Below are 21,641 nucleotides of genomic sequence, written 5' to 3' on the forward strand. Positions count from 1 at the left end.
ATTATCACTCCAGGATAGTTATTCTAAGTAAAATCTCAATTGAAAACGGCGTAAAACGATCAATTAAAAATATGAAGGATAAAACATCAATCTTGTAAGATTTAAATTGTTTGCCATCATTTATTGGCGAAAGAGTACTTAAGAAAGAGAGGCGGCGCATCCGGTCCTTTCACGAGATGTCGCGTGAAACAGGAAGTGACGTCGGATAAATCATTTAAATCATTGCAGATTCGAATCGCGTAATAAAGAGGCGGTGATTATTCTCTTTTACATTTTATCCTCCGTCGAGTAATTAATTTTTTCTTTAATATACATTTTGAGAAGTTGATTTATAGACATTAATTATAGCCCCGAGGCGACACTATTCGGCGCGCTCCGTGTACACGCATAGCATCGTCCCGTATAACCGGCTGAGTTTTTAAATTAAAAATTTTCAAAGATATTCGTGATAGTGCAAAAGTTAAGCGCTTAAAAAATGTTGCCGTTTTTCGACAGACGAAATAATTTTTCATATTAATTAAAGAGAAGTTTTTTAATCCGCGGAGACTGGACGACTTTACCGGTTTTGTTGAGGTGCGTGCACATGGACGGATGGAAGTTATTATAACATAATAGGTGTAGCGGGCTATGTAGCTTTTTAATTAACGATGAGGGTAACCTGAACTAGGCTACAAACATTTAACTGAAACAGCAGGTTCAAAAGTATACAAAAATTCATTTATTTTCAGAATAAATTAAACAGGTACATCCTGATGTTTACGAAGAGACCAAATAATGGCGTCACATAAAAAGTCTCATTCTTTTAAACGTTTTTAAAGGAATAAGAGGAACCACAACATCAAATATACAGGTGCGTCAGGTAATTATGATATAACATGTTATCAGAAAAGTTATTTTAAAATTTGAGATTAACTTTATCATAATAACAAATTGAGGAACCAGTATGATATTTATGACACGATGTCTCGGTTTCGCCCTAGTATATTCTGTTGTTTACCAATTTTTGATCTATTTAAAGTTATTGCCTTAACACTCTCGGACAAAAATGTTAGGAATTTGAGGTGTATGATCGTTATAATTTTCATGACTCTTAGTGATTACAGATTTCGTGGTGCTAACCTGGTAACTTTGAGTTTGACTGCGTACTTGTGCTTGAAACCATTCGTCAGTTTTGCACACAATGCCTCCTGACAAATCTACAATTCCCAAACTTCTTCCTGACATTTGACTCACATTTTCAAAAACCTTTCTCACTTTCCCAAGGGCTGTGGCAAAACCTAATTATTTTGATACGCTATACTCAGCAATGTAGAAAAGTAGTTCTTACCATCACTGGGTTTTCTTTTTAAGAACATTTTTAAAACATTGTTTCGAGTAGAAAGGTTTTTAGTTTGACTTGTCGCTCTTGTTTGAGTTTTTTTTCCTCCCACCTACCTGGGTGGGAGATCGAGGCAGTTTTGAGAAAAATGTTTGGTGGTACGCGCGTGGAATAAAGTAATCCGTTTTCGGGCTGCGTGTGTGTGTGTGTGTGTGAGAGAGAGAGAGAGAGGGGGGAGGTGCAGTGGGGGGAATCGCCGTTAATTTATCATTAGCCTTTCAAAGAAAAAAGTGGAGAAAACGGCGGGACTTAATAAATGAATGTTGGAGCGCGCTACCCTAACTTCAACTTCCTCGTGCTTTTTCTTATTTTACGTTCTCGGCCGCGAGCTCGATTGATAAATGACGCCACCATAAATCTTTCCTTTCCGAGTTTCTTTGGAAATAACCGACGTCCGCAATTGGCAACGCAATCTTTCTTCGTCAAAGGTATTTCGCTTCTCCAAGGAACAGTCTCAGACAAAGAGCATTGTGTCTCTTTAAAGTGATCTTGAGCGTAGCATAGTTTCCTCTTTGGTTTCAGGCAAAACTAAAGACGACTATTGTCTACGACTCTTAATTCTGAATGTTATGGGTCGTACTGGAAATTGCACTTTCAATGCGATTTGCTTACCTAGCACTGTGTTGTAAGTTCTCCAGGCCGTATCGTTTCGTTAAACCAAGCCATCTGCGCACGATAATCTCAATCGACGTACTTGAACTTTACACCCGCCAATAGTTCAACCCAATTGCCCGACAGATCACGATCTAAAAACCATAATCCCAATTGCCCGACAGGTCAAGATCTAAAAACCATAATGCCAATTGCCCGACAGGCCACGATCTAAAAACCATAATGCCAATTGCCCGACAGGCCACGATCTAAAAACCATAATACCAATTACCCGACAGGTCACCATCTAAAAACCATAATCCCAATTGCCGGACAGGTCACTATCTAAAAACCATAATCCCAATTGCCCGACAGGTCACTATCTAAAAACCATAATCCCAATTTCCCGACAGGTCACGATCTAAAAACCATAATCCCAATTTCCCGACAGGTCACGATCTAAAACAATAATCCCAACTGCCCGACAGGTCACGATCTAAAAACCATAATCCCAATTGCTCGACAGGTCACGATCCACAAACGAAAATCCCAACTGCCCAACTGCCCGACAGGTCACGATCTAAAAACCATAATCCCAATTGCTCGACAGGTCACGATCCACAAACGAAAATCCAAAGACGTCGCGGTGTAGAAACGATAATTCCAATTGCCCTACACAGTATATAAATCTTTTTTTGGCGGTTTATTGCGATTCGTTTTGACGGGAACGTTTTTCTATTTAGCTGAATTCCAATTGCTCGAGAGGTTGCCATTTAAAAACAATAATCTCAATTGCCCGAACGTTCTTGATCTACAAACGATAAATCCAAATGCACGACACAGTTTTGGTGTTTTTCTTTTAGGGATTCTGTTATATGGGCCATTTTCCGATGAATGGTTTTTCCAAGCCTCTCGCAGCAGAGTGTACTTAGACGGTTCTGCTCTTCTAGTCGGTTATGCGTACCAAAATTTCTGGACATTTTTACTTATTGAATTGTTTTTGATGGGAGACTTGACCTTTGCGAAAATGAGCTCTTTCTTTAGACGACCGCCAAAAAGCAGTTTGCCCGGTTCTGGTACGTCGTTCAATCTTTTCTCGCGTCTTAAGTCCGGATCCGTGGCGGCCGGTACGTCATGCGTTTTCTGGGGGCGCGAGGACTTGAAAAATGAATCGAGTTGACTGGACCAAACCCAACCAACCAACAGACTTAATCTTTCATCTATATAACACCGTAATTAAATTCTCGAAATTAAACCTTTTCGTTCAATTTCAATGTCACAACAAAATACCAAACACGCATTCCGATGGTAATTTTTGACTTGGAAACCAATATCTTGATTTAACTGTATTAACCTGGGGTTTTAAAGATAGCGTGGTTTGTAATTTTTGAATGAATATCAGATTTCGAAGGCGGTTGAAAGACCAGTGATATATGTCCTGTATGAAAATAAGCCGGTTTTGTCATTGAAGAAAGGAACAAAATAAAGCCATGCACTGTAAATATGGGTCATATTTTTCGATGGTGTCCAGGATGGAGTCAACAAATTAATTAATATATTTTTGTCTCATTTGCTTGGATCTCTACGCGATTTACAAACGTTCAGAGTTTGGGTGCCGATGAACTATGTTAACGATTGAGTTGCCTTTTAAAAATGCATCCCAGTTTGGCTACAATAGTCTAGTGTTAATAAGAAGACAACAAAGTAATTGTCAAACGCGGTTTAACCAACAACCGTTGAAAACTCGACCCACTGATTATTGAGCATATTTGTTTTTGGTGTAATGTTGCATTTGAATTTTGACAACACGAAGGGACCCCCTTTACTGTTGAAGGTGATTATTACGTGTACTGTTTATAAAAAGGTGAATCGGTAAAAAATTATCAGAAAATAGGAGAATTACCAATATTTTTTTTGGAAATTTTTGGCTCGAGACCAGAGCGTAACTACAAATAAATAAGACACGGCCAGGTAATTTTTTCCCAAAATTTAGATTCCTACAGCTTTTTAATACATATTGTTATATTAAAATCATCCTGGTGCGGTATAGCTTAATCGACATAAATCTTGTTAGGCAGCATTTTTTTTCTGGCGCTCAATTCTCTTGTCGTAATGGATGACGCGGATCGGTACAACGTACAATTAAACACTCGGTTTAAATTGACACTCTGCGAGGGGGTTTCAATATTAATGCAGGGGGACGGGACGCGTCAACGACCGTTTAGACGATTTATCAGCGGCGGGACTGGCTTCACATTTAATTAGCAATGTAATCTAACAACTAGCCGCGCCTGCCTTCTCTCAAACTAGACTGAACTCGCTCGGAGTTCCACTCGCCCAAATATAGCTGATGCACCCGCGATGACAAATGATTACTTTGCGAGTGAGGTTCGATTAACGCGCCCGCCTAGTTTCGCTTCACCGACCTTCCAGGCAATCTTTCATTCCTTGTTTCAAACTATATAACTTATTATTAAAGTCCAAATGCAAACGAAAATTGCTATATACTTCGGTTTTGTTGCGCAAACAAATGTTGTTCCTTTTGACACTATGTTTTTAAAGAATAATTATAAAATAACTGCTGACTTTTCGCGATATTTAAATTTTATTGATGCTTCTGTTAATTTTTAATCACTCAATAGCAAAAGTATATATAATAAAACCAAAAGTTTCATCAAACCTGCAAAAGAGCGCCAGGTCATATCCGCTCTCCCCTGTTTCCTACCCCTTTAAAGTAGTCCCATAGAGTCGCGGGAACAGACCTTTTTACTGTAACTTCGGTTTCTTGTATTTTTAATGTCTAATATTTAAAATTTTAAATCTAATAATCACGATTATTAATTTTTTTGGTAGAGTTTGTTTTTAAATAGAAGTTACATTGCATTTCCGTCGTATTAAAGCTACGAACATCTGTAGATGTTAAGTGCGAGCCTTTGAAGTTGAATCGTTTACGTTTAAAGTAAATAATCGTCAATGTTACAAAAACTCTTAAATTTTTATGTAATGGTCAATTAGCCAGCCGGACATGATGGGTCGATATTGCTTTAAAACTATATCCTTACCCTCAGATATACAGCCATAATTGAAACTGTGGCTGTAGTTAAAAAGTTGTTCAACCCTGTGGGCTAAAAGAGGTTTGACGTCGGTGAGTGCATAGGCGGCCCTGTTATAGTAAACGACACAATAATTTACGAAGCCAGAAGGTCTTCTCATGCAAAGCCATTCTAAACACGAACCGCCTCGATTTTTGGAGCCTGAAAGAATAATAAATAACTTTAAACGATTCCCTAATTCATTATACCTCTTCTCGTCTCGTGACTGAAGCGACTAAGCCTTGCAACCTTCATTATTCACAAGCTGCAATACTAATGCGAAACGCTTTGAAAAGTGGCTCGACTTTCACGTAACATTTTTGGTCCCCATAGGAACGAGGGATTTATTTCAATAAATCGCGCCAACGAATTAAAATTTAAAGAACGACCATAACAAAGGCAAAAATGAATAACAGAGACTTTGCCTCTGCAATTTTTGCAACGGGAAATACTCTCTCTAGACCAGTCAGAGCTCTAATTTTAGATCATTGCCAACAATATCCCTACTGTCTCACTTTCGGTTTTTTCAATTTGCCTTTGACCTTACTAACCCTACATAACTTTGCCAATCCATTAACGATAGAAACGGTAATCAATCTTCAAAAAAATATATCGTTACATGATAGTATTTCTATAAATTTAACATTAAATCTTCGGAAAACACATTCTAAAACATCTTCGCCCACGCATGAGAGAATATTTAATGTTGACTTAAATTCAAAATTAACCTTTATATTTATTACGGTTCTGTACTCTCTGTAGTTGGTATAAGTCTGCTTTCTACCTCTCCGAGAAACGATTATGTCACGGAGAGGTATTACTCTGGACGTGTGTGTGTCTGTCACCGCGTTCGGAGCAAACGTGTTCACAGAAATGAACTTTTGGCTTCTACTCCCATCGTTAGGATTAAGAACTACACGGCGATCGGCTAGGGTTACGAGAAACGTCTACCCTCCCAATGGCAGGGCTTCCACCAAAGGTTCAGGCAATTGTGGATATTCTTATCAATTATCGTGAATCAATCACCTTATATACCCTAAATTTCCAAAAATTGTTAAAGAAGTATTGTTAGAAGTAAACGTAAACAATAGCTATGTTAAAAATATTTTTAGGGATAAAGTTTCTTAAAACCTTTTCTGGAATCAAGGTAAATTAATGACGATTAAAATAGTTAATATCAATTATATTTAGTTATTTACTTATTTTAGTAGATTCTCTTAATTGCGTCTCGACTCGGAGAGGTTTATTTTGGTTTCCCAACTTGTTTCTAATATTTTTAAAGAAAAATATATTGCAGAAAAACTTTATGCTAGATTGGTTGCACTTTAGCATAACGTAGCGTAATTAATTGTAAGGCCAAGTATGGGTATGGCATGACGGGCGAGGAAAAAAGTAATTACTGTTGGGTAAGGAAAGGAAGTTGGTTGAGAGCCGAGGCCATAGCTGAAGAGATTTATTGGGCGGCCGAATAAATATTGCAATAAATATTTTGTCGCTTATGGCGAAGGATCGCTTTAAGAGGACGCTGGCCTCTGTGGCAAAGCTCTACTCTTCAGCCTTCAGTCTTCGCCCAAATTGCGGCTCTCTACCCCTACTAATTCATCAAGTCTTCCAAGACCGTGCCAGGGACCCAAAATCGACCCGGACAGGAATCGCCATGAATAAAATGAACTGAAACTGACATTACATTGTATCAAAGAGTGTATAAAGAGGGGGAGTTGAAGCTAGCAGCCTTGGTAAGGCTTTTTTTGAGTTCTCGCTTTTCTTTTTTATTTATACCTTCCCTAGTAAACTAGATATCACTTCTTGATGTGACTTAAGAGTAACATTTCAGAAAAAATAGTTTCACCTTCATCGGTAATGCGGTTTTCCCAAATGTAGAATTTGATATCTTGGATTTTCTTTTGTAGATTCAAGTCCCTCACGAGACAAAAAGTCTCTGATTTTACCGTTTCTTAACGCACTTCCCCCTGCGAGACCAAGATGCTTTCTTTCCACGGTCGAATGGTGCCTGGAACTATTTTTCTTTCAACTCATCTTGGCTGCGGAAGAAAAATGGCTTGTTGAGTGACAGTTCGCGTTCGCGGAACCTAATTCCCGCTTTCCAAAGCCTCAGTCATCGAAATCATCATTTGCTAGAATGAAGCCATCTATATATCTACGAAAAGAATTTTCTTATTTTCAAATAAGTTAAACAGGTTGAACAATGCGGGCCTATTTTGGGCTATCTCTGCACAAAATAGACGTAGTTGACTCGCTTGTAGATTTAAGGGAGAGGAGGTGGCGCAGTATCGTCTTCAACTTTTACCAGTCCTTTATTTGAAGCCATATCTAACGTCTTTGGATCCACATACTGGTTGTTCTGTGGTACGAAAACAAGGTGGGCAAACACCGGACACTTTTTGAAACGAGTCTATCACAAGGTAGTTAGATAATTCAAGTTTTTCAATATTTTAACTTTCATTTTATCAACTCAAATCTTACTTGGCCATACAATTTTCTGTCAGTAACAACTACATCGAATTTAATGAACCATAAGATATTATCGAATTTACTGCCGTAACGAAAATGTGTGGTGCCAATTTTATTTTTCGTTTTCAGAAAGTTTCCAAATATTTTCGATTTTAAAATAAGAACAAGGGCAAAAATCCTTTTGCATTACTCCGTGTGGTTATCAATGGTTCTGGTGGAAGTCGGGGACAATATATACTAACAAGAGACTATAAAAAAATGCGAAATTATTTATTTCTAGGACGTATTTAAAAATGATTCTACACTTCTAGAAACTCTAAGATACGTTTTAAAACTCCTTTTTGAACCTGGGCATTATACTGAACTTCAAAACCGTCCTCGTGCCACGATTTTTGAACTATCAAAGCGGTTATTTTTGCCAGTCCCTTTTACGATTTCAATATCCATTGAATCGCGTGCATTATACTAAAGAACTAACCAACTAGCTAAATAACTAACCAACTAACTAAATAACTAAATAACTTACCAACTAACTAAATAGCTGGGTATCAGCGCATTACTTCGTTGGTTATTACATAACCATACGAGGTAAAAACTAACGCTCATAATACGAAATAATTAAGTACTTTAAATTAATCAGTCTGATATTACTGAAAATTAAACGCTACCATCATTTAAATTTAAATAAATAAAAAAGGTATATCTCTGTAAGTTCACGATTGTTGGAATTGTTTACACTACAGGACGGGAAATTCGTGATTATAAGAGGACTGGCCATGCTCTTCTTCGCTCCACCTGGTGTCACGGTAATAAAATCTATCGTGTAAATTGAAACTGAGCTGATGTGAAAAAAAAATTATCTTTCGCAATAGTTTAGAACGTGGAGGAATTGGGGTCTTCACGTAGTTGTCTATTAAAAGATCCGGGAAATATAAATCAGAATGATAAAAGCTTATCTTTTACTTTTTCGGATAAAGCTCTAATCTAGTTCGATTTATGCGAATGGCGTTAAAGGTTTAATTTGCGAGGATTTATAGCGAGACACACTCTTCTATCTATCTCTTGAATTCGTGGCGTATAACTAAGGGAAGGATGATCTTTGTAAGTGGCAGCGGCGGCCAACATTAAACGCAAACAGAATCGTAAATCTCCAAACCCCCTAGAACAGCCTGTGTAAATAAAATTCTTCTAACAATAAATTAAACGTTTTTTGGCGGCCAAAGTTCTTCTCGTCAAGTGACACTACCAGCATCGTATCGTATCTTAACAAATGGCAAATGTTTCGCCGTTGTTTCATAAAGATAAAGACCCAGTGTGGTAGAATATCTTTGACAATTTCTCTAGTACAATTTATTAGTAACTTCAGATGATAATAATACAACTTCAAGGGACCAGTTCTTTCTTTTTTAGTGATAGACTGCAGTTCTGAATGTTCTCACGTAGAGCCTTGCGCAGAAGAGAGGAAAATTTCTAAAAACTTAGTTTCAACCAAGACCGTTTTTATCGAAAACGGTCTCCGGTCTCAAGCGGTGGAAAATAATAAACAACTCAGCCCGGAGGTAGAAATTTAAAAAGGTACAGGGAAGGCCTTGACATTTTAATTAGAGTTTACAATTCACTAAAATTGTTTTAGTTTAAACGAAGCTCTCCGCAGAAGAAGCTAGTTGGCGCCGAGAAATGCTACAAATAACAAGATTTTTCTTAGACCTACTCCTCCAAAAATGAACCCCCCCCCCCAACTAAATCCCCTTTTACATTCGGCGTTTACTTGGGTTGTATAACTTATAAACACTCAAAATAAGACGTTCGGACACACGATACCCTCAGTCGTGTAGCAAAGTTGGTCCCTTGTGGTAACATCTGTGAAATTTGACGGATGACAAAATATATTGGCTTCTTCTGTTAGATTTTAATTGTTTTTAAAAATTAATGGCGAATGAAAGCTGACCATTTCCTTGAAGCAAAGCCCACTCGATCACTCCGGCGGCTCGAGAATCAAGCTTGATCGAGTGCGCTCTGCTTAAAATGAAGAGTTACTTAATTTCTGTTTAGGACTGACTGAAGCTAGTGGATTATCTGCTTTTCGCGATCGCGAAAAACCGCTAAGCCTTGGCTTGGCTAGTTTACTCACATTCATTTTAAAGTTTCAGTAATATAAGGAATGTAAATTAGTGTTAAATTTTGTATTATAATTAGTTTATGATGATTATGTTTCTCGTTTGATGTGGCGCCTTCCAAAAATTCGACGACAAAGGCTTAGACTAATCAAGGTGACTGGCCCCTAAATATTTTATGTAAACGGAAATGCTACCCTGCAATACATCTAGGTCACGTGACTTATAGACGAAGCAATATTCAAACAAGATTGCCAATACCATAAGGTAATTATTATTCAAATGACCTTTCACAATTTTATAAATAGGGTTCTACTCTTAACGTTATCATTATACCTGCCAATACATGATCATGTCGAAAAACGCGTCTAGCTTGAAGTGTAAAACGCGTTGTTGGTGAGATCATTAATAGGTCCTAGTAGGGCGTCAAATTCTAATAATGGCGCGAGGTGTATGTGACATTAATAAAACATCGAATACAATTTGGTCGTTAATCATTCGAGTGGTACGCGTCGTGTCTTTAACGCCGATAATTAAGGACGCCAATTTAAATGCGAAAGTCATCAACGAGGACCGAAAAAACGAGAAAAATAATGAAACAGCGGAGCGTTGCGGTTAGCTGGAGAAATTAATGATCGCGATGAAATGTTTTATTAATGTTTCCCTCGGTAAATTAAAAGTCAGACAGGTAAAAATGAACCGACTCCCATTCCCCATGCGCAAAACCTAAAATACTCCCAGACTGTAAAAGACCTAGGAGAAATTCATTAGAGATAATGACTTTTTCACAAAACACACCGAGCGTTAATAGCGAATTCTTATACCTATAGTAGAGGTAGCGTAATAACATTAAGTATGACTTGAATTATGCAATATCATATCGATTCCCATTCCCGGTACAATGTGGAATGATGGCTTCATTTTCAATGAGACTGTACTAGTAGATAAGAGATTTTTCTCCTTTGCTACAAGTAAGGAAGGACTAAAAAGGAAACGCGAATTATTGGACGAATAATAAGTAACGTAACGTGACGTGAAAATAAGAATAGTACTCTTCGGAAAGCTTTGTTCCCACGTTACATATAACCTTGGGTTTTGGCTGATACTCTAAACTATATTACTCCTATGTTTATAATGTTGGATCTGCCTCACCTGGGATCGCTTATCCCAAAGTTCTATCAAATGACATGTCGGTTGGCGAAAATCACGCTTTACTCGAAAACGCATTGAAATATACGTATGACCTGTATACTATAAAATGTACTATACATTAGCGCGTTTTGAAGCGTTGCGTAGCGTGTACGTTTGAAATATCGCACCCAAACCTTGTGTTACCGCAATAGCGACATCTGACGACGCTATTCACGCGGCAAAACGCTTCATAAGTTCAAAACGCCTTAATGTGTACATGAACCTTCTATATAATGAACCAGAATCTTAATGGCGGAACCCATAATAAAGTTTGCTAGCTAAAGTGTCCCAAAATAATAAAGAAAATAAAGCTAGCAGACGACAAGGTCTTGGAGAAAGATGGTACAATGCAAACAAGTAAAATGGCCGCTTGGTCTCATTTTGCTAAGCCTTTAGACTAATATTAATTTTTTTCCTCTATTTAAAAGTAAAGTTTAATAAAGTGATTGAAAATAGGAAAAGATAAAGATTTGCGCGTTTGGCAATTGTGAAAGTTATTCAAGGATATTCAAATGTAAAAGCGGAAACGTGCTTTCTACTGGTTGCTTTCTACACACTTGGGAATATTTTATGCAAATATTTTCTTGAACTTCAAATCAGTATCAAGTAAAAATCATGCGCGACTATGCCTTTATTTAATTAAAATTGCAATTAGCAAAATTTGATTTAAAAATCAAATGCACTTAAGGGACCATGCGCTATTATGGTAAGAATTTTATCAGTCGGCTCCGTTGAACTTTAAAAGCTCGCTTTACTGATTTACACCATAGAAATTAAAATAAAGGGAACAGAAGGCAGGCTCAGTAAGGATCTATTTTAATCTATGGTATAGTTTCTCTAAACTTTTATAAATCAAAAGTGTACATTTATTGAAAGTAAGTTAATTGAAAGTATATACGCTGTTCTTAAAATTTATGATTAATTAATCAAAAGTATACACATTTCTTTAAAATTATAATAAATTAGGTAAAAGTATTTATTTTATTAAAATTAAAAGAAATAAATTAAATTTATACATTTCTTAAAATTTAAAATATATTAATTTAAAGTATACATTTCTTTCAATTAAAAAACATTAATTGAAAATATACATTTCATTCAAAGTTATAAACTTTGCTAAGCCAAATTAATTAGGCCGCGCTCTTTATCGTCTCTTTTTTTTGCTGATGCTATTTTATTTATGTGAATGATAGATGGCGCTCTTAACAGAAAAATATAGTTGTCATCTTCGCTTTTTATCTAGGGCCCTTCTAAAGCAATATATGTATCTATGTTAAAAACTCGACCGACCAGTATCTCTAAATTTCCCTTTCCTTTTAACATATTTTCCATGTTTACGCAGCCATTTTCCAAGTTGGAGATATTTTAAAAATCGCATCCAAGTGCGGGAATTCGTTTGTAGAAATTATCCTTTTAATTTAACTAAGAATGCTAAATATTTAGATTAGGTAAGATAGCGCACGAGAGTAAATATAGTCAGTGATTTTAATTACCAAATTAAAGAAATTAAGGTAGAACTGGACAATTATACGCGGTCCACGCAAAATTCTCTCAAAGTTTCCTTCATCTAGCGAAGGTATGTTACCCATTTAAATTAAAACGTTACTCGGCTAATATAGACCTCTTCGACGCGATTAGCGGGGTTGCGCACCCCTGAAGTATAATATCGTTAGAATTTTATCTTGGCACCTGCTCTGGGTTCCGTTACTGAAGGCAAAGGTCTTTGTGCGAGGTTTTAAATCGAAAAGGTTCATTTTTATTAAAAAGCACGCAAAATAAACCGGCAGTCTCTTTGATTAATTGTCCCCATTTTTGACGTAAATGGTTCGCGAGCTTTCTAGCCAGTAAGATTGGCAAGCCAGATACCGTGTTTTGGTTTTAAGAAGTGCTGTTATAAACCAACAGCATTCCAAAGGGTAAGTTACACACTTAAATCGCTGTGAAAACAGAAAATTCAGCGTGAAATATGCAATGACATAAATTGAATTTTTCATGAATTTGTGGTAAATATGACTAGGGTGAATTCTCGTAATTGCAATATTTGGACGAATCCACGTTAAATATTAATTGATATCACTTAAATATACAATGAACTTAAGTTCATTATGTTATGAATTTAAGCTCGATATGCATCGAATTTAAGCTCGATATGCATCGAATTTAAGCTCGATATGCATCGAATTTAAGCTCGATATGCATTAAAAACTTTAATAATTTAATAAACATTATTATTTAAATTCATTGGATACTTCACGACCTGAAATTAATGTTTTGATTGATATGAAATTTCTCGATTAATTGATATGAAATTTTTCGATTGATTCAATCGGGTTTTGAATGGGCAAAAATAAAAATTAATATTTGAGCACCCATTAATAGATAAATTTTTTTGGTTGATGTTTGATGACTTCTAAGCAGCACGTCATTAGCACTGACTCGCCCATTAACATTAACCGAGGTTAGTTTAGCTACTTGGGCAATTTTTAAATACATCATAGCCTGTAAGAGGAGTTTGTTTTCTGGCTATTTGAAAGAACTGCCTGTTTCGATGTTGAAAAAGCATTATTCGCGAGAATTTAAATAGTGTTTCCGAAATTAATTGAAAGCACGAGGATCGCGCTACAACGTACAAATGATACTTCCAAAAACCTCCCACAACCAAAAGGAATCTTAATGATTCCCGAGGTGTCAGCAAACGCAAGGAGTACTAGAAACAGGAGTAGAATTACGTTATACTTCATTCGCTTCCAAAATAAAAAATAATGTAGAGAAGGGGAAAGGTAGACGCGCGATTTAAATTTTAGTGAATTAAATTTTAGAATCACAATTAAGAAATATACAACTTTCTTATATTATCGCTCGATCTGTTGCGAAATATTTGAAGAAATCACGAAATTGGGAAAAAAAGAGGGAATTCCAAAATCTTTGGCTAAATCGCGAAATCAAAGATGAAATCACGAAATCTTTGGTGAAATCAAGAAATCAAAGAAGAAATTTTTGGCTAAACCCCGAAATCAAAGAAGAAATCTTTGGGAAAATCGCGAAATCAAAGAAGAAATCCGAAATCTTTGTCCAAATCAAAGATGAAATCCGAAATCTTTGTCCAAATCAAAGATGAAATCCGAAATCTTTGTCCAAATCAAAGATGAAATCCGAAATCTTTGTCCAAATCAAAGAAGAAATCCGAAATCTTTGTCCAAATCAAAGATGAAATCCGAAATCAAAGAAGAAATCTGAAATCTTTGTCCAAATCAAAGAAGAAATCCGAAATCTTTGTCCAAATCAAAGATGAAATCCGAAATCAAAGAAGAAATCCGAAATCTTAGTCCAAATCAAAGATGAAATCCGAAATCTTAGTCCAAATCAAAGATGAAATCCGAAATCAAAGAGGAAATCACGAAATCCCGTACGGTTTTTTGGGAATGTCGGACCCCTCGGAATTTACCCTTTGCCCACTTCTAAAAACCACTAACCCAATACAATCTGTCTGTATTCTGACAAGAAAAATTCGCTTTCAATTTATGTAACTTCGGAGAGAGTTTTAACAAAAGGAAACACTTTTCAACTCTTAACTAAATCCTCCTTGGTAGTGTTTGGGGAATTCTTACTTTCTTTTAAATATATAAGAACGGCGGCGCCCTCTGGAGAGAAGCGATTTTTATATTCGCTAATAGTAATAGCGAAAATATTTTGCAAGCCGAGAGAAACTGTTACTACCCCAAAATCATTAATTATCAACACTTAAAAAACGGAAATAGTCACGCGTGTTCAAGTTATAGCGTGCAATACGTATAAAGCTAAATCTAGGCAATTTCTCGCATCCCCTATTTATTGTTTTCCCCGTCATTTCTCCATTGAATCAAATGATTTAAACAATGTCAAGCTCAGAATGCACGAAATTTCTCGGCAGTAATATTGTTTCTTATTTGTTGGGTATTACCTTTCTAAGATAGTAACTTACTATATTTTTAATATTCTTCCTTTTGCGGGCGACGAATGTAAATGAAACTCTTCGGAATGGTGTAGCCTCGCTTGTGTGTAGTGGTCTTTTATATGAAGCGATAGAATTATAAGGGCTGAGTCTCCATAGACTCTAATTGTGTTAAAAGCAGCGAAAGGTCATTACTGCATTCATTAAAGCCTTGAAAAGGGACCCGTTGAAATACGCTACTACCCTAGAGTATTTTGTTAAAGCATAAGTAACGGCGCAATAGTAAGTATAACATTCAATGAAATACGTTCATGTAAGTAAAACACGATTTCCAGTAAATAATTCTGTATTGTAAAAAAAGTGACCACTGGGGAATTCGTATGTACCCAAAGGATTAATTAATAACATTTCCGAGCTTCCCAGATCGTGAACATGCCTTTTCCAAGCAGAATTTCTATCATAAATATATATTAGGTATGCTCCATAAGTATGACGCTTCCTATACTTCGTAATGCTAAAGACTTACTGAGAACTATTTCGAGAACGACGCGAGAATTGACTACACTCTGTTCATTTTGCAGTCCATCTTCCTATACCATGCGTCGCTTTACGAGAATCTATGATGTTTCACCTACGTCACTTCATGACAAGCTCTCAGTAACCAGTGGCAAACTTATGGACATATCTTATGAACTTGTTAATCTATATGCATAAGTAAATGTACTGACTGACTGACTGATAATCAATGCCCAGGCAAAACCGCTTTAAATAGAAATCTAATAATTTTAAAGGACATTAAAATAAAGTAGTAGGCCTAGGCACAAAGAAATATTATTTGAAAACTGCTTCCCTATATCCTGCAGATGGTCTTTATGGTTTTTGGGGTTCTATTTCACGTTATCGTTATCTTTTAAAATTGAGGCCCCGAAGTAAATAAAATTGTTCCGACGGGCAATGCCTGGTGCATTTTCTGCTATTGTTAAAGAAAATAATCTTTACGGCAATGTCATACTTATGGTTATAATGTTATTTCTGGGTAAACGGAGAATGAAGTCGAATAAGCGGGTTTTTTTTGTTGTTGTTGTTAAAATCGTCAACAAAATGTTACAAAAATATATTTGAGTAGCAAATCCTCGTACGTCCCTGGTGATAGTTTAACCAAATTATTAATGATTATATAAGTTCAAAACTACAAAACTTAAACAGAGAGTTAAAGACAGAATATCAAACATATTAAAAGCAATATATGATGCATACAATTATATATTAAATGGTTTAGGAATAGTCAAAATTGAAAATTTAAGGGATGATGGAAACCAAATTCTATTAATCGCCTATTAAACTATTAATAAATTCTAAAACAGTATCTTATTGAATTGAATTAAATTAATGAATAAATTTAAAAAAATGCTATATATAAAAAAAAATTGTAAAAATTAAATTAATAAATAAAATTTAAATAAAAAATGCTATAGAAAAAAAGAAAATTATCAAACTTATTTCAGGATCATAGTTTTCTTGTTTCAAGCATTGTAGATGACAAAACATGACCTATAAGATATATTTGTCGTTTATTTTCACCCTTAGTTAATAGATACCGATCGCCACGTGTTTTCTCAGAAAGAATTAAAAGTTCTTTAACCATATCCTTATCGTTCATTTCGCAGTTCATGTGAATCTCACTTGTCGAGGACAGCTGTCTCGTCACTCAGCCGTCAGGAATAGTGAAAACAAAAGAGTTACAGTTTATGGTATAAGAGAACGTTTTTTTGCACGGTGTACTGCGCATAGTCGAGCTCCTTCAAGCGCCTGTCCGATCTCTGTCAGGTGGATTAATGACTACTACGGACAACACAATGAATCTCATTCATTTCGATTTTTAGCCTGCTAAGCCAAAAAACCTTACACGGGCTGTGTGTGTGTCAGTGAGTGACTTATGCTAAATCGCTCCTTCAGAGCTTGTCGAAAAGGAACCACGCTATTTATGAGTGTTAGCAATTCCTAATAAATTCAGCCGCACCCCTAATATTCTAATGTTGGTTTTCTATTAGAGTGGACGTGGTTTTGTAACTCATTGCTACAAAACCGAGTAAACCTTTAAGGATGACCGAACACGTACCGACAAAAGCAAAAAGAAATGCCATTGGCTTTCAGTTACACTTAACATGAAATACTAGTGATAGTACAGCACTGTTTGAACATTACCTTATGAGAAACTGTACATTAATGGGAGCCTTCTTGTTGCGTATATTTTATCGAGTGCGGATGTAGATTTGTCGACACAGGCAACGTAAAATATCTGGAGATCATCTTTCACTTTCCGTGTAGCATGCTCCCCAATCCGTCACGTCGAGAGAAAAACAGGGACCCTCTTGAAGAACTCGCCGCGGCCAAAGGATTTTTACAAATACAAAAAAAATCAAGCGAGAAATTTGCTGCCTCGACTGTTATTAATCTAGCATTTAGTCATAAGTTTATGGCCGTACGTCTTCAACGCACCCTAGTCCAATGATAACAGCGTCTTACGTAAAATTACATTTGTTGGAGGCTGCAGTCTCGCTCGGTTTAACTGTACACCGAGTATGCAACCTAATTCCTTTAATTGTACAAAGTGTACACCGATTACGCTATCTGTTCTTAGACTGGATGTACTTTTCTATCTAGTACTTGTTCTGCTTTTCTGGTGTAGTATATCGAGCCATAAATGTCACATGGATATCCAACGTTACAGAAATCTCCCATTTGAGAGTAAAAATAATACCTGTAGCGTAGTAGGGGTTTTGTGGCTTCATCTAGCATTGGCTAATGAAAATAATGGGGTGTGTTTCAGTAAGTTTTATGGATGCTGTGAAAACTTGACTATACGAGTGCTGCAGTCTGCTCTGTTGGTTTTCTGCAAGAAATGCTACTTATAATGCAAAATTCCTGTTTAGCTATAGAAAAATCTCGATTGCCGGAAACTAGCTTGAAATCTATACTCTTAGTTCTGAAAGAACATCGAGAAAAAGACGGAAACTGCTTCAGAAATCTGGCAAGGTACAATGCGGAAGAGATCAAAGCAATACTTGGTTTTTCTCTGAAAATTTCAACAGATCACTTTGAAATGTCTAGAGGTAAAATTGAGTCTGGTGTTTGGCCACTTTGTTTCCTTGCGACGAGTTATCCGGTGTGTGGACCGGAGACGTTAGATATGGCTTCAAAGAAAAGGTTTTTGGTGGATTGGATCGTCTTTGGATTCACATGCTGGATGTTGCTCTTAACCTCATATCAAGCAGTATCCCTCCTTTGAAAAATTCTCTACCACCTACGCTAAAACATTCAAATTGCAATTATATGCAATTAAAAACAAGCATGGAAAACGATGTTTATTTTTATTGACTTATAACTTAAATGATTAATTCGATAATTAGTAATCAAAATTAACACATTAAAAAAGAAGTTACCGATACATATGTAGAAGAGAATTACTACTAAAAATGCTTGGATACTACAACCCAAGACATTGAGAATACTTAAAGTATGGTTTTAGATAAATCTAGCATTTACCCGTTTACAAACCTATATTTTGATAATTCAACAGGGCTGAAATGTTTTCAACCTTTCGAATGGAAACTTAAATTCATAAACTTATGGTGAAAACTTGGAATGAAGGGTTTTGTTTTTTCGTCTTGATTTCCCTTTCGTCTAGTTACGATAACACGCTTGTCAAGTCTCTTCGGGAAGTGGATAGAAATCTCGTTTCCTTTCTAATTCTTCTCAAATGAAGATGAACAACAGTTGTTTCTTAATTCCCCAGACATTGTCACAGACCTTGCGACAAATTCCTTTTTTTCCCCTAAGTTTTTGCGCGGCTAAGAATGGCTTGGCGATAATATATTTTCTTACTAATTATAGCGAAAGTAGACCAATAGCAACACGGCTCTTGGAGATGAGGCCTATGTTTCCTACTTAAAGATGTTACTTAATTGTGTCTAATATTAATTCCTTGTCTTTCTTAATTAAATGCTGTTATTAATATTTTGAAATAAGGAACTAGTGAGATAAATTGCCACCACGAGAGATAATTCAGGGATATTACAAAGCTACAAATGTGTAATATTTATGTGATCAAATACTCCTTCATCACTGGAACTTTAACCGGTTTTTCGCAGATTTGGTAAGGAAGATCTAGCAAGGGAAATCTGGTGAAACGCTATAACTACTATTGCCCAAAAGTCTCTAGACGTCGGCGCCGATGCTCTAGTGCGCAAATTTTTTGGTGCATCGTACTGAGGCAGACGACAATTCGACTAATGCTGGCGATTACGTATGAAATGACGTGTTGCACTCCGGTCATGCTCAGTCGAAACTAACGTCGAAAACTAGACACGTGACCGAATACGTTTCACGAAGAGAGACTTCTTTCTATACGAGGCCAAACTTTCGTCGCTTTATCTTCCTCGCATTCACTGTATTTAGTAACTGGAAACCATTGGTACTGTTACTGTGACAAATTAAATTTAGTGAAACTCAACATTCAGAAGTATAATAAAGATATCATAATTTCAATTCTTTTTTAGGAAGGGAACTTTGGTTCTTAGGGACATATTTAACCGTCGTCTATGATCCCAAAGTAGTTAAAAAGTGAATAAAAAAAGGGGTGTAAATTCTAGAAGAGTGCTGGAGTTGTCTGGGGGGGGGGACGAGGGGCTGTTTTCGACGGAAGCCGGAGTCATTTATCACTGACGATGCCAAAAGTCTCCCGTTACCCGCCAACACCCGACAAGGGCCGCCAAATTCCGGGTCAACTCTATACCGTAAATAACTGAGAAACCTCAACGCCCCAAAAAATGCTGACGCACCAAACACGTCGTTTTCTTACGCCATGAAACCGCATACAGGGTGCGCGCAAATATTCGACCAAGAAACACCAGAAGTTGACGAAAAACAACCTTGATGGACTATCAAAGGCAAATATATATAACAGAAATTGAGGAAGTTAAAGTACGCTGGCGATATTGTGATTCACGTTGCCTCTGAGGTAACAGAAAAAAATACTTGCTCCCCGCAATACACTATAGAAATACTCTCGAATTAAAGGGGCTTGTCAGACCGTGGGGCAAACGACGATCTTCCTCACAGAGCTTAGCATAGCGGATGGGTAAAAAGGAGAGTGGGTCGACAGCCCCTTTAAAATAGTACTCAGGATAACCTACTTACCTTTACCAAGTCTGTACTACAGACAATAATAATAATAACAATAAAGCCTGTGGCTTGTTTGCAGGCGCGTCCCTTTTTCAGTGCATAGCCCATGCCGTAGCTAACCGACAGCACCCCCCAAAGATGCTAGAAAGAAAGTGAGATTCGGCGTGTTGTTACAGCATTAACTTTCTGTTATTTGTGTATGCCATTTTTAATAAGTTTCATTTCTGCATAAGCAATTACATTAGTTTTCAGACTAAGAGGATACATAACATTTACGCAAATGCCAGGGAGTCTGGCCTCCTACTGTAACATCTGAAGCCTGGTCTCCTTCTGTAAAAGTTATGAATCCTCCTTGTCTAAAAACTATGTAAAATGCTTAAAATAATAAAAATACAACTAGATTATAAAGTATTTAGTCCCATCTGTTGAAACTCCCTGTACTTGTGAATTTTGAGTGTGGGGTCATTTCAATTCGTAATGCTGCTTTATATAGTAGGTATTTCTTTTTTTTTCAGGACTGAAGTTGTCATTTGACTTCTCCGGAAGACGAATGAAGGCCAAAAAAGGACCCCCGTAGTTCCATAAGGAACTCCTGGTTTCGAATTACCATCCAACGTAATATATCAAGGCGATCTATAACATTCCCGAGAATCTCAAAATATGACTGTGCGACGATGTTCAACTCTTGGTGGAATTAACCACCAAAGCTATGTTGACAAATGAACCGCCTGTTTTAAGTATTTTAATGTTGCTTGGTTACTGTTTATTTGTATTTGTATATCATCTTAAACCCATAGGGTGCTATGCAAGCACTTTTGTCCTCGGGCCACCATATCCTAACCCGGATGCTTCGGTGACTTCATTTATTAGTTACACCAATTTTTACGCTGTTCAACTTAATTAATACAACGTCTGACAAGACGGGGAGGATATATTCTTGAAGATACGAATCCACCAAGTAACTTCGTCTTTGGTACATTACGGTATGTATGTTGAACATTGAGATTGATGGACAGACAAGGACTTTGTCGTTCCAGATCGACTATGCGTAAAGTTGTAACCCTCAATTCTGATGACAACCTGAATTTATCCTCATTCTACATGAATGTTCAATTGTAATGCGGATCTACCAGTTAGGGTACAAGGTGGAAAACCTCGCAGGCGACAATCCTAGATACTTCTCCCAAGACGTTGATGTTGGACATAATACTTAATGGATTCGCAGCAGCTAGTAAAATTAAACACTTGCAGAAAAACGTTCACAACACTCTGGAGACTAGCCGACTCGCACTTGGATACCCCGCCCCTATGGTGTTTGTTTCTCTTATGGCATTAATGGAATGGTCTATTTGAAGAAACCAGATAAGCTGAATTCATTGGTTACTGAAGTTACAAAGTAAGTGTTTGTGACATATTTTTAACGATATTCTCCGGCTTAATTACCACGAATATTGAACGTTTTTAATCGCAATATTCAGTACATAAATAATTCAATTCCCGTTGTCATGTCGCCTATCTCGCCTAACATCGCGTACTTGAATTATGTACAAAGGAACAATGAGTTACTCTTGTCATCGCCAGGAATTTCTGATATTTTTGTTTGAGAGTTGCGCTCACAAAGATAGGCTTACGCGAGTATGGCAGACGTTTGATAACATCAGTATTTAGCTTTCACAGTTAATTCGCTT

The 21,641-nt window shown here is 36.7% G+C and overlaps 1 protein-coding gene across 28 annotated transcripts in view; it reads left to right on the forward strand.

Moving 5' to 3' along the window:
- Nucleotides 1-21,641, forward strand: part of LOC149651155 (uncharacterized) — a 47,144-nt gene that overhangs the window by 24,630 nt on the left and 873 nt on the right. For 4 of the 28 annotated variants that reach the window (XR_016371071.1, XR_016371076.1, XR_016371067.1 and 1 more), the window contains 3 exons: nt 729-6,797; nt 6,972-15,243; nt 15,351-16,419. Coding sequence is in view for 4 of the 28 variants with exons in the window: in XM_089847981.1 (XP_089704107.1) it covers nt 17,352-17,598; nt 17,703-17,805; nt 17,881-18,058 (528 nt within the window). In the remaining 24 variants the exon portion in view is untranslated. The other 24 variants (XR_016371087.1, XR_016371075.1, XR_016371086.1 and 21 more) reach the window with 20 other exon arrangements.

The sequence above is a fragment of the Phalangium opilio genome, unplaced genomic scaffold (assembly GCF_054372755.1).
Source record: "Phalangium opilio isolate 3A_F unplaced genomic scaffold, DU_Popi_V2 ptg000082l_1, whole genome shotgun sequence".
NCBI classification, from domain to species: Eukaryota; Metazoa; Arthropoda; class Arachnida; order Opiliones; family Phalangiidae; genus Phalangium; species Phalangium opilio.